Source organism: Phocoena sinus, chromosome 2, assembly GCF_008692025.1.
Source record: "Phocoena sinus isolate mPhoSin1 chromosome 2, mPhoSin1.pri, whole genome shotgun sequence".
Lineage (NCBI taxonomy): Eukaryota > Metazoa > Chordata > Mammalia > Artiodactyla > Phocoenidae > Phocoena > Phocoena sinus.
The window spans coordinates 68,241,684-68,255,019 of record NC_045764.1 but is presented as its reverse complement, the minus strand read 5'-3'; the positions used below and the strand labels follow the sequence as shown (position 1 = coordinate 68,255,019).

The following is a 13,336-nucleotide window of genomic DNA, read 5'->3' as shown; positions in this document are numbered from 1 at the left end:
CAGTTCTAGCCTCCCGCCCCTAAACGACTTTCCCCAAGGTTTTATCTAGTCAGTCTCTCGGCAAATGACTCTCACATCCCTACCTGTAAACCAACTGTTCCTTGAGCGCCACAACTTTAAATTCCAGCTGCCTGTGAAACGCGATCCAAAACAACTCCCCCAAACTGAATCATCTCCCGTCTTGCCCAAGCAAGCTCCCTTTCCTGACTCTGTGTTTATCGGGAGCCCCCACCCACCGCCCCACCTTCTCCAAGTCCTGGGCAGCTTGATGCTTTGCTTTTCCTTGCTCCCCGCCACCTCCCACCTCTGCAGCTGCCCCCTGGTGATCCAGCCTCCCTTTTGGAAAGGCCCTGAATGTCCGCTCTCCTCTTTTTCTCAGGCCTGCACCTCCCCCTTCCATGGGGGTATCCCCAGACCAGTGTCTGTACTCTTGACATTCCTCCTGAGAGAGCTCATCTAACCTGTGTGATTTCAAGCCACATAAATGCTAAGGACTCCAAATCAGTATTTCTAGCCCAGACATCAATCCCCAGCTTCAGACTCATATCCAACAGCCTGCTGGCTACTGGTAAGTGGAGGTGCCACAAGTGCCCTCAAAACTCAGTTTTCAAAACCGCAAGTCATCCTTGCCCTTACTGAACCATCGCCCTCTCCTGGCCTTCAGTCCCGCTTTATCAAAATCCTTTACTCGGCCCATGGCCACGAAGTCACAGTCGTCCACCACTCCCTCATGCCCCACATCCGACCAGCCCTGTCCCTCCTGTGCTCTCGGCCCTGTACTCCAGGCCCTCTGTCACCTGGACAACTGCATGGCTTCCTAACACTCTTTGAGCCTCCAGCCTGCTTTCCCATAAATGTACCATCCACACTGCCCCCAGTGGCCTCCTGACCTTAGACGGCGCCAGAGTTCCACAGCACAAATTCTAAGGCCTTTAACATGGGCCACGTGAACCCTTACCACCTGGCCCCCGTCCAGCTCTCACAGCTTGCTGCCTCGCCCCCTGCAACCCAGTGTCGTGTTAAGCGCAGTTCCTCATGTATCACACCAGTTCTACACCCTGCTTCTCCCACCCTGCCTGACACCACCAATTTCACCGGGCTAACCTTCCCTAATGCTCTGAGGACTCACTTCAGAAGGAAGCCTTTTGTGAATCTTCCTTGAGAGCAGGGTCTGTATCTTATTCTGTGTATCCTCAGCTTCTTTTGGCCACCACATATGTTTGCTGAATTCCCTGAATGAACTGGTGCCTGTATCTAGTAGATTTTACCTTAGCAATGCCTTTTCCATCCATTTTCACTGTGCTGTCCTATTACAAAGTCCTTATGTATGGTTGAAGGAACACCACCAAAATAAAGTTCCTGATTACCTTTGATCACAGCTGTTCTCCTAATTTGTCACCCTCTAGTCCAGGGATGGCAAGTACAGGGCAAAATTACCAACTTTCACTAGTTCTCTATCCATGCAAAAACCACTCATCACAGTGCTGGGTCCATTCTCAGCTTCAGAATCCTTCTCAACACAGCTCTCCAGGCAGACTGGTAATCAATTGGTGTTGGCTAGTCCTGCTGCCAGATTTTCCTGGAATTAATTACAGTTACATGTCTTCTACTGGAAACCCGCTGGCTCCTTGATTACCTCCCGAGTAGGCACAAAGCGGAATTCCAAGGTTTCTCAGCATCACTCCATCCTTATTCTACCACCATTTCTTCTAGCTGGACTACTGGGGTTTCCCCAACATAACCCCTTGCTTTCTTATCTCCATACCTTTGTTCATGCCATAGCTTCCACTAAGAATTTTGCAGCCTTCACCCACGTATCTGCCCAAATTCTTATCCCCAAACGCTCAAGTCAAGCATCACTTCCTCAAAGTCAATGGGTCTCAAAGTGTGGTCTCTGGTCAGCAACATCAGTATCACCTGGAAAGTTAGAAACCCACATTCCCCCAGACCTCCCGAATCAGAAGTCCTGGGGTGGGACCCTCCAGGTGATTCCGAACATGGGCTCATGATTGAGAACCACTGCCTCCAAGATGCACACCATTTGCTCTTCCCAACCCACTCGGCTCTCTCCTTCCACAGCAATTAAGGCTGGACACAGCACGCTTCACATCCTGCCCAGCATTCGACCTTTTGTAGCCTCACTTTGCTCGCCCCCTTCTGCCACCTGAGTTAGACAATGAGCTGCTAGGGAAGAGAACCCACGTCCTTACCAAGTCTGCAGGTCGGCCATGGCCAGCGCAGTCTGTCACCAAGAAGGGTCCCAGCCAGTGCTGGCTGCACTGAGTCCTTGCTTCAGCTCTCATCAGGATAAAGGAACAGGTTGCAGTTGCTCGTCCTTAACTTCAAGTTTGAGGCCTTCTAACACCATTAATGACTTCCTGAGATTTCCCTGGAACAACAGGATTGATGCGGGACCATGTCCTTGGGCTTCACAAGGAACAGACTCTTCTCTCCTAAATTATGCTGCTGTTTCCATAAAGTTCCTACCCCAGGCCTCACTCAGCCTACATTTTGTAGCATTAAAGCCACCTGGTCGATAAGAGAAGCGGGAGAGGCAGTGGTTGGTCACATGCTTCACAGGAGAGAACCCGGGAGGCTTTCTGTGACCCACTTATGCCTCGCAGATTTACAGCTGTGAGGATCAAGTATTTGAGCCTATCAACATATACACGGATAAAAAAGGATTTTAGAGGAAAAAAAATGTTTTCTTCCCAAACCTGTGTTCTAAAGATGCAGTTAGTTGTAACCAGTAGGTCCAGGTTTTGAATCAATACTTTTCCAACAGGAAACAAAGTAGAACAGCACATCATTTAGAGCTGGACCAGGGCTCAGTAGTGTTCAACAAAAGATCACGCTGTTGCTATTACCTCTTTTCAATTCTTCATTCTGCAAATCAAAGAAACACCTCAGAATCGAGAAAGATACTTCCTATACTAGAGGAACTGTAGCACACACTTACCTCTGAATAAAGACACCTACGTTAGGAGCAAGGCTGGTGATGTTAATAACAGGCACAGGTGATGCCCAAAACATAAAACTTAGAAAACGTCTAAGACCCTTTCTGCAAGAGCTTACGTGCCAAAGGGGCAAGGATGGATCACTAAACTAAACCCCAAGTGGAATCTAAGTCAAAACTAGAACTCTGCCCTGCCCTGTGAGCATGATGCTTTTAGGAACGTACAAATTATGGGCAAGTTAACTGTTACGGTGTTGTTTTTAAATCTTGTACTAAGGGGGTACACTTGACCTGATTTTTCACACTTTCTCCTCCTACAGTCCTCTATGAGATGGGTATTTAATGATAGAATGCTGTAGCTAAACTGTCTTGCCTATTTGAAAGTTTTTTGGGTCGGGGGTGAAAGGCAGCTCTTAACTCATCCAGCATTCTCGGTCTCCATCAGTCAGAACGTTCAATGAATCAAACCGCTGACCACACTGGACACATGTTGGCTAAATTTAACTTTGTATCAGCAAACGCTCCAGCTCAGAATAGTTCAGGGAGCTCTCATCTTACCCTTAGACAGTGATTCTTCAAAGACTGTTTTTCCACGGCAGGCCAAGGCAGGGCAAGGGGCACTCCACGTGCTCTCTCGATGGCCACTGTCAAGAGACTGACCCAAGGTTAAGGGAATCTGACAGGCCACGGCAAAAATGTTTATCCTCACCTCTCCATGGTGGGAACATGAAGTTAGCAACAGATCACATTTCCTTTGTTATAAGTAGTTTGCAGTAATGGCTTGACACGCTCTATGGGCCTTGAACCACATCCCATATTACTCAGCCATCTAAGTCTAGCATCCCTGAATCTCCAGCTTCTCTGAATTAGATGTGGCCAAGTTCTATAAAAAGAGAGCAAGCAAACTGGTTCTGTCAATCTTCTCATATTCTGGCAGGACAACATATCTTAAAATTATAAAAATATCTGTCTTCATCACTCTAAAATTATTACATATGATTTTCTCAGGGAAATAAAAAGTTTATTCTTGTCTCTCCCTACCTCCCAACACTCATGGACCTTAAAACTTTAGGATCATGTTCATCAAAACTATTGAATGCAAGTCCAAACCAGCTTTAAGTGCCCACTATGTACCAGACACCGTGTTACACAAAGAGAAAAATGCTTAAGGAAAAAAAAAGCCGAGGTTCTTGTTTTAAATCCCAGATGGCCAGTCCATAATAACTTATGGTGGCATGTACACAGGTCACTTTAGATAGAATGCAATTTTTATTACACTATTAGCTCATGATCACTCTTCTTAAAATGGGCCTTTAGTAGATACCACTGGACACTTTAATCTCACATCTCCCCTAGAAGGGGCCAATACCCCCAGATAGCTGAGATCTTGAAAACATGACTTGATATTATACATTTAAATGGTGGATTCTAAAAGAGTGAGTTTGACAAACTCTTAGATTATTTGCTGTTTATGCCTTATCCAATAAAGGAAGGCTTCCCCACCCCCACCCCCCCCAAAAAAACCAACAAAATCATAAAAATACACATAAGCAGACTTTATAAATTAAATCACATTTTAATCACCTGGCTTTGTTTAATCCACAAAATCAAGTTCACAGCTTTTTCTAGTTTGTTTTCCCTAACCACGTGACCTAATGTATTTTCTGAAACCTTTCATGTTTTAAGAAAAATATGTTCCACCTTTCATCTTGCAACCCCAGGGCCAGCTTCCCTTATATTCCCAGTCAATGGCTGATGCAGTTACCTCAAAGAAACACTGATGGAATGATGGTAAACTACAGTCTCAAAGACCTTCAGAATAGTGAAAAGAAAAAAGAAAAAAAAGAAAAAGAAAAAAGTATCAGGCAAAGATAGCCTCCAATGTTCCCTGGAATGGCTCCAATCACTGAAACCTTCCCTCCTGCAGTCACCCTGGCCCGGAACCTGGAGCATTCCAGTCATTCTGCCATCTTTCAGGTTCTGCAGTGCTTTAGAAGGTGTTGCACAAAGGTGTCTGAAACTTGTTTCTGCTGGTGACCTAAGAGGTTCCTACCCACACTAGGCCAGCAGCAGTTCTCAGGCCATGTGCCCTGAGCCAGTTTAGAGCCATGGCAGTGACTACCACAGTAAAGGCTCATGACATGCATTACAAAGTGCCTACGAAAACAGAAATAAGGATTACATTTGCTCTATTTCCCACTCTTCCTCTGGAAACTTTCCCCTTGGTGATCAGTTCCCCTAGAGCTGACCCACCCAGCCCTGGAAGTAACACAAGGTACTCAGGGATTCACTGCCTAACATTTCATATCCTTTCCCACCACGCCCACTCCTTAGTGTTACTATTTTGGCAGTGATCTCTGGCTTTCAGAAAGAAAAGGAAACTTGCCTTGTTTTGAGGGTATGAGTTGTGACAACACAGCTCTGCCATCTCAAGTAGCGAACTCTAAGAAAGAAAACTTTCTCCACAGTAACACTAATACAAAAGTCTCAGGATATGATCATACTGTTTCAGTGGCCTATAGAGGGAATTCCTTAAGCTTCTCTCTCTTACACACGCATACCGACAGACCCACAACTTGGTAGAGGAGGGTTTATTTTATCCCTACCAGAGTGGGAAACCCTTGCAGCATTTACTACAGTCTAAAAATTCACAATGTTTCTCAATACTTTCTAGCATGAACTCAGATACTGTATTTCAAATGAAATGCCCAGATGCATTTTTTTTTTTTTTTTTTAGCTAGAGACTAACCTGAGGGGCAGTGGCTTTGGCACATAGTCTATAGTACAGCACAGATTAAATCTTTCCTCCCATCAAAAGTATCAAACCTCAGAGCAGCAAGTTCCTTGACAGAAAGAATCCAGAACCCAGGAAAGGTGGCACAAGCTCCCGATCTGCAGTGATCAAGTGTTAACGCGGGGAATGCTGCTTAGAAGACTGACTAGGAATGGCTTGGTGGTTCTTCGCCTTCAACTTGGTCATATCACCCAGGCCTTTGAGCCTCATCCTACCCCTGTTCCTAGAGCAAAAAAGTGTATTTGAGAATTCCTCACTCCTTATTGTCATTCTCACTCCCCCACGATATTCTGAGGGAGGAGAGATTTCTGCTTTACCCCCTACTAAAAACTAAAATTCACGGGAGCCTATAAACAAGTCAGGCGGCCAACATGATGATGGGGAGCTCAGCAAAAGATGACTGGGTTGAGTAGGGAAGTATCTCAGGTAGAGGGAGCTAGGGTCTTTGGTAGTCAAGCCCTAGCATGAATAATTTAGTGTTCTTCATCAGATGAAAGGCCTTCAATTTCATCTCTGTCTCCCCCAATTGCCATCCAGAAAGCTTTGGCCACCTGTGGAGAGAAGCAAGCAACAAACTGTAGGCAACAACTGAATTTCAGCTCGTTTCATATGTTATACACAGAACTGATTAAGACTTAAAATTCTACACCCTGCCCTCCAGCGCTCTGACAACATCTATCAAAACCCCCTGAACACCCTGACCCATGACTTCTACTCCTAGACTTTTTACTGAGGATATAATCAGAGCTGTTTACATAGGTGATGTATAAGGATACACACAGCTTCACTACAGAAGAAAAAAAAAGGCACATGACCTAAATGTCCAAAAGGGAAACTGGATAAATAAATTATGACACATTCATACAATGGAATACCATAAACCATATACATTTCCTGCCAAGAACGTGTTGTGTTGGTAATAACCAAACCAAACCAAACCAAATAACTAAGCGTTTTCCAGCCTAACAGCTAAGAAGGCAAACATCCTGAGTCTCAATGTTCCACGTCACTCAACATACATTGGAAAATCTTGGTTTGACTGCAGCAACTATGTTACTACTGGGTAAATATTCAATTAGTTATAAGTTAATATCCAACAAAAAGTTCACAGGAAGATACTTTAGAAGTAAACAAGTGTGATATACCATTCTTATAGCACTGGACCTGCTGTAGGTACTCAATAAATACCTGACTGATTTTCTCACCTTTTCTGCATGCAACTTTCTTTGCTCGTGAGGAAGCGTCGCAGCCTTGTCTAGGGGGAAAATATATCTTAAGAAATTCATCTAATAGCACAGGACAATCTGGAATGCAGGGATGTTCTAACACTAGAAGATGGGAAATGGGTTTCACAGACACATTTATGGTGTAGTCATTATAGCTGTTAGGAAGTTTAAGTCTTCCAAATTTTCCAGATGAGAATGATGTGAGTAAATTGGTAGGGATCTTACTGATTCCATGTTAATGAGACACACTGAAAGAAACAGAGACAGGCAAAAGAAGGGAAAGTAAGAGGAGAAAGAATGAAGAAAGAGGAAAATTTTCCCAAGGAAATTTTTACTAACAGAGGATGGCACAGTCCTCCAGTACCCAAGTTTCTCAGATGAGGCCAGAGCATGGAATGCAATCAGCAGTTACAAAGTAAAATCCTACTATATAAAATAGAAGAGCATCAATATGGGAATCTGTTAGACACAATGGATCCGATTACCTTTCATTTCTTTTAACTTTGAAAATAGTCTTTCAAAATTCTCCAAATCTCCTCCACCTGTAGTAAGACTGGCTAGTTCTTGAATATCCAGGTCTAACGTGGGATCTGAAATAAGGATTCGCCACACATTATTTATGTACGTGCTAAATACACAGAATCCAAAAGCAATCAATCTGGCTTTGATGAAAGTTACCACTGAGTGTGTGCCCACTGGGGACCAGCTGTACAGCTCATAGTGCTGCACCCTGCTTGGCTGGTAGTGGGCCCTCACAAATGAAGAGTAACTCATTTTATCCGTAAAACACTGTAACGAGGCAAGGAATTCTGTTTCCACTTTTCTAGAGAAAACTAGAGCTCAGAGATCAAGTGACCTTGCTCAAGGTCACAGCTAATAAGTGTGACCTTGGATTCAGACTTACATGTTTCCAATTCTAAAGGTCATGCCCTGCACTAAGGTCCACAGATTCAATAAATGCCTGAAATTTATACCATATTTTACTGGTCAACAAATATTTTCACATCTGTTATTGACAACCATATAAGGTGGTTAGGACAGATACCACTGTCCACAATTTACACATGAAGCAAGCTGAATTTGCTAAATTCAGCTAAAATTACAGCCATTCAGAGGTAGAGCCAATTTAAATTCCTTTTTCTTACCACAAATCCTTTACTATTTCTACCTCGGCATGTGGCTTCTTTATCAAACTTAGTTTTTAATCAGAATTTTCACTCAGCCTCCATTCCAGGCCAGTCACCTCTAGGATGTCTTCCCTGACCGTCCCAGCTCACAGGTCTCCTTCCTTAGGATTTGTCCCACACTTACGTGTTTATAGAGCTGTCTTGGCACTGGCATACACTACTCTGTATGCTAGCATCTGTCTACTGTTACTATAACAAATACTACAGTAAGAGAGAGAGTTTGCTTTGTCCCCACCACTGAGTGCGTTAACTTATACGATTCCATTTCATTTTTGCAACAGCGATGTGAGGAAAGATGTCACCCCTATTTTATAGAAGGGGAAACTAAGGCCCACGGATGCTAAATAACTTACTCAAGGTCATCTCACTACTAGTGGTAGAGCCATGATCTGAACCCAGTTGTCCAGGATTCCAAGCCCATGACTTTACCCATTACATTACATTACAAGGCCTGTCTCTGCATTTTTAGACTATAAGCTCCTTGAACACAAGGATGATAATTCTTTACATATACTACAATGCCATACAGATAATTTGATGTTAAAGATGCATTTGGTTAATAAATTTGCTTTAGTTCAATGGACATGCCATGGTGGCAGATGGTATATAGGGCTAGAGATAAAAAATTTGTGATTAATCTGTATACATGATACCTGAACTGTGAATGTGGACAGAATCACTTCATGCTTAAATACAGGTTTGGAAGAGGAGTTTAGATGGAACATTGAGGAATGGCGATACTTAAAGGCTGGGTAAAGGAGTGTAATCTTCCAAAGCAAGAGAAGGAATCATCAGAGAGGTAGGAAGAACATCAGGAGATGTGTTGGGTGAGTCAAGAGAAGATAATGTTTCAGAAAGGGACTGATTCATAATACTGAATGCCGCCAAGAGGTCAAGATGGGGACTGGAGGACATCTATTAGATTGAGTGGCATGAAGTCGTTGGTGAGCTGTTTTCATGGAAAATGGGAGCAAGAGCTAGATGGCAATGAACTGAGGAATGGAAATAAGTAAAGAGAGGAGGGAGATGTGGGGTTGAGGAAGTGTTTTACTTTTGTTTGGTTGGTTTTGTCTTTTTAAAGAATTTTGAAATAACTGTAGTCTTACAAAAAAGTTGCAAAAATGGTACAGAGCCTTCCGATATGCCCTTCCCCCACCCTCCCTCAGTGTTAACATCTTATATAACCATGGTACTATTATAAACATCACAAAGTTAATAATGGAACAATGCTACTGACTAAACTACAGACTTCATTCAACCTTCATCAGTTTTTCCACTAATATCCTTTTTTCTGTTCCAGGATCCAATTCAGGATTCTACACAGAATTTAGTGGTCAAATCTCCTTAGTCTTCTCCAATTTGTGACAGTTCCTAAGTCCTGCCTGGTCTTTCATGATTTTGACACTTCTGAAGAGTACTGGCCAGTTAGTTTGTATAATATCCCTCAATTTGGGTTTGTCTGATGTTTTCTTATTATTAGATTGAGGTTACGGACCTTTGGCAGGAACACCACAGAAGTGAGTGCCCTTTCAGTGCATCATTTTGGAGGGAGATGATGTCAATATGTCCTGTTACTGGTGATGTAACCTTCATCACTTAAAGTGGTATCTGCCAGGTTTTTCCAGTATAAAGTTACTATTTTCCCCTTTGTAATAAATAACTTGGGAAAGATACTTTTTGACTATGGAAATGTCGTGTTTCTTCTTAAACTTTCATCTACTAATTTCACCATTCATCAGTGGATCTTGCCTGCGACAACTATTACTGTGGTGTGTGGCTAAGGGTAATTTTCTATTTCCCTCACAATGTCTACATGTATTAATTGGAATTCTTCTGTAAGGAGGAGCAGCCTTTTCTTTTCCAGTTATGCATTTATTCAATTATTTATTTAAATTAGTATGGATTCATGGATATTTATTTTATTCTATGGGTTACAGCCCAATACTATGTTAATTTACTTTGCTGGTCAAATTGTTCCAGCTTTAGCCATTGGAAGCTCTTGCAGGTTGGTTCCTGTGCCCTTTCAACATGCCCCCATTCTTTTCTTGAGCACTTCTTTACTTTCTGGCACCATGATGCTCCACGTTCATCCTACATTTTTCCTGCCCCAGCCCTGAATCAACCACTTCTCCAAGTAGCCCTGGTACCTTTTCTTGGAGAATAGTATTTAGAAACCAAGATCTAAGTACTAAATATGTCCACTGCTATTATTGTTGCTTCTAGGTCCTCCCAGTGGACAGAGCTAGGAAATATATATATGTATTTACACATGCATACACATATCTATATTTATTTCTCTACTGCTCTAACTATATTTTAAAACCCAAGAGTTCATACTGATACCTTCAATTCTAGTTCAGTACCAAAGGGTTCATCCCAGCCTTCCCCTTTCCTTATTTGTAACTTCTTTCTCTGACAGTGAGAAACCTAGCTCTCATTATCTATGCTATATTTTCTTATTCTTTCAACTATAATATATATAAAATATATTACATATAAATATTCAGAATTTCAAACCCACACCCCTGTAAGAATCAAATTTATTAAACAGAGTGCAGGATTTCTGTTCATTTCTTTTTGGTTTTGGCCTCATGGTATCCAGTCAGAATACCATTTTCCCAAATTCTTTAAGTTAGTTATTTTCCCCACCTCCTTCAGTGTGGTCAATGGTTTGTTTTCATGGCAGAGATTTTTAGCAGGTTTAGAAGCTAATATGAAGGGTTCAACGGAGAGGATGAGGTTGAATAAACTAGAGAGAAATTATACACCAATTTTTCCTTCTTAATATGTTTCTATAACCAATCATTTAAGTTTTCTACATGGATTATCTTACAAACAGAAAAAAAAAAGCTTTTAAAACTTATTACTGCACATGGGCCCTCTGTGGCATAAAAAGAAGTAGTGACTTCAGTAGCTCCCTGACAAAAGAACGTTTATAGTTATTGTTAACTACACTCCTTGGCTTTCTGGATTTTGGGCAGCAAACTGGATTCCAGTTTCAGCTCTAGGACCTTCTTGTTAGGTGCCCTTGGACAAGTTATTAAACTGCTCTGGGCCTCATCTTCATCTCTGTAAAATAACTTCTCTGCCAAACTTCATTACCAAATGAGAATGTGGACATAAAAGAATTTTAAAAAGATATGGGAGGGCTTATAAAGCTGTATTATTCTTGTTACCATCAATTCTGACTACTGTGAAATACTATGAAAAAAACTGTGTAATATGGAGATATAAAGCTGTTTCACTACCTGGTTCTGTCTGTTCTAGCTAAGATGATCGTAATCACGATCCTGCTGACAGAATCAGCAGGACAATGGTGCCCACAATTTGTAATGTATTTACTCTCCCTCCTTTTTCTGACAGCCGTCCACAAGGCTAACATTCATTTGGGGTGCACTATCAACTTCCTTCCCTCGTCCTCATTTAAAGTCAATTTCCCCTTGGATGATTTATACCCCGATACATGGGCTACTGCAAGTTCCACAGAGCTGTCACTTAGCAGCCAGAGAGGTGCTTACCCACGATGCTATCGACCTGAGTGTCTGTTGTATTAGATGCACCACCTCGATTATCCAAGAGGGGTTCAGTCCTCTCTGCTGCTGGCAACTGGGGCTGCTGGTGAGGAAAATACACACAAGTAACAATTTAACAGGAGGTTGCTTCCGAACTAAATCCAAAAAGGCTCACACTTCCACCCACTGGTTAGCTTTGGAGAAGCAGTAATAGGAGCAAGACACAAAGAGAGATGGAAGAAGGATCAAGGTCACATTAAACAAAAGGGTAAAAATTCACTAATTCAGCAGTGTTTCTCCTCAAGGAAAAATTTTAAAGTATTATGATTTTGCTATTGACTATTAAAATATACTGTTTGCTTTAAGATCATGTTTTATTCAAAATCTGAAAATGTATAAGATCCTATCACAAACAGCTCAGAGACTGAGGAAGAAGGTCCCAGAAAGACAATGTGGCACTACGTAATGTGTTCGTGGTTCCAACCTGCCAACCAAGGCAGACCTGGACCAAAGTCCTTGAGGACAGAGGGCTGAAATCAGCCTATTTAAGCTCATCAAGGGCAAGGACCTTGCCTCAGATTGTACAGGACACAGGAAGTTACTTAAAAGAACCATTAATTTTATTTTATATTTAAAGATTTTGGGGCAACTTTATGCCTAAAGGAAATCCTAGCACATTTTTAAAAGCACTCTAGCAAAAACACATGGAACAGCCCAAATTGCAAACATCTTGAAAGGGCTTACTGCTTTAATGCTGAACTAGCCTGCCCTTAACGGCTAGCAGGCATAAAGAGGGCTGTTTTAGGTTCTCCTTTTATCTATTGCTAATATTCTCTGCCACTTCTTAAATGGAAAGGAGAAAATGATGAATGGTGTAAAGATTCATAATGACGAGTAGAAATTAAAGCCAAAGAGAAAACATCCAGGAAAAATCTCTACCTCTGAGTGGCAGGTCTCTGCTGATCCAGTGCTATGGTTTGCTCCAGCCAATGAGCTGAGAAGGTTAAAGCCTTGGTTCCTATCTGAAAAGAAAAAATACAATCACTGAAATTTTTAATTTACATTTAAAACTGTTTAAAATGACCTGTGATGATGAAATAATAGTTATTTCCTCATTATAAAGTTCTAACTATAAAAAACAGTTGCTATCAATTACAAAACTCTAAATTCCAGGTAACTTTAAATCACATAGTATTAATCCAGGTCAAATATATGGCAGGGCCATTACAACAAACAAAAGGCCATTCAGTAGTTCTGTTTGCAAAGATTAACAGAACTGATGTTTTAATAGTTACTACGAACTAATACTTCAGTGCTTTAAACAATTAAAAAACATTAAAAAGAATCAATACCAAGGCATTATTATCAGGTGAAATGAACATTCACGCTTTCCTGAAATAAAGCTCTGTTTATGCACTTAAGGTTCCCAATACTTCTGATATTTATATTTATAATGGAGGGCAAATCTAGAGCAAAATATCAGAACCCAGTCCTGATCTGACAGCGTTCCCCAGAATCACCTGGACGCTTATTAAAATTACCCAGTATTCAAGGACCCAACTTCAGACTGAGGCGGCATCTATGGAACAGAGGCCAAGGAATTTGAACTTTTAGCAAGTACTCCAGGAGCGTCCTTAGGATCAGGAAAATTGGAAAAAAAA

At 41.7% G+C, this 13,336-nt stretch overlaps 1 protein-coding gene across 2 annotated transcripts in view; it reads right to left on the bottom strand.

Annotated features, from left to right (window-relative positions):
* Nucleotides 1–4,512: 4,512 nt before the first annotated feature.
* Nucleotides 4,513–13,336, bottom strand: part of AAGAB (alpha and gamma adaptin binding protein) — an 82,669-nt gene continuing 73,845 nt past the window's right edge. Inside the window, exons 6-10 of one of the 2 annotated variants that reach the window (XM_032623924.1) lie at nt 12,615–12,697; nt 11,682–11,775; nt 7,462–7,566; nt 6,956–7,005; nt 4,513–6,301 (exon numbers count right to left, since the gene is read on the bottom strand). In XM_032623924.1, the coding sequence (XP_032479815.1) occupies nt 6,224–6,301; nt 6,956–7,005; nt 7,462–7,566; nt 11,682–11,775; nt 12,615–12,697 (410 nt within the window). In that variant the 3' untranslated portion in view covers nt 4,513–6,223. Of the gene's footprint in view, nt 6,302–6,955; nt 7,006–7,461; nt 7,567–11,681; nt 11,779–12,614; nt 12,698–13,336 lie in introns of both variants that reach the window. The other variant, XM_032623922.1, reaches the window with a different exon arrangement.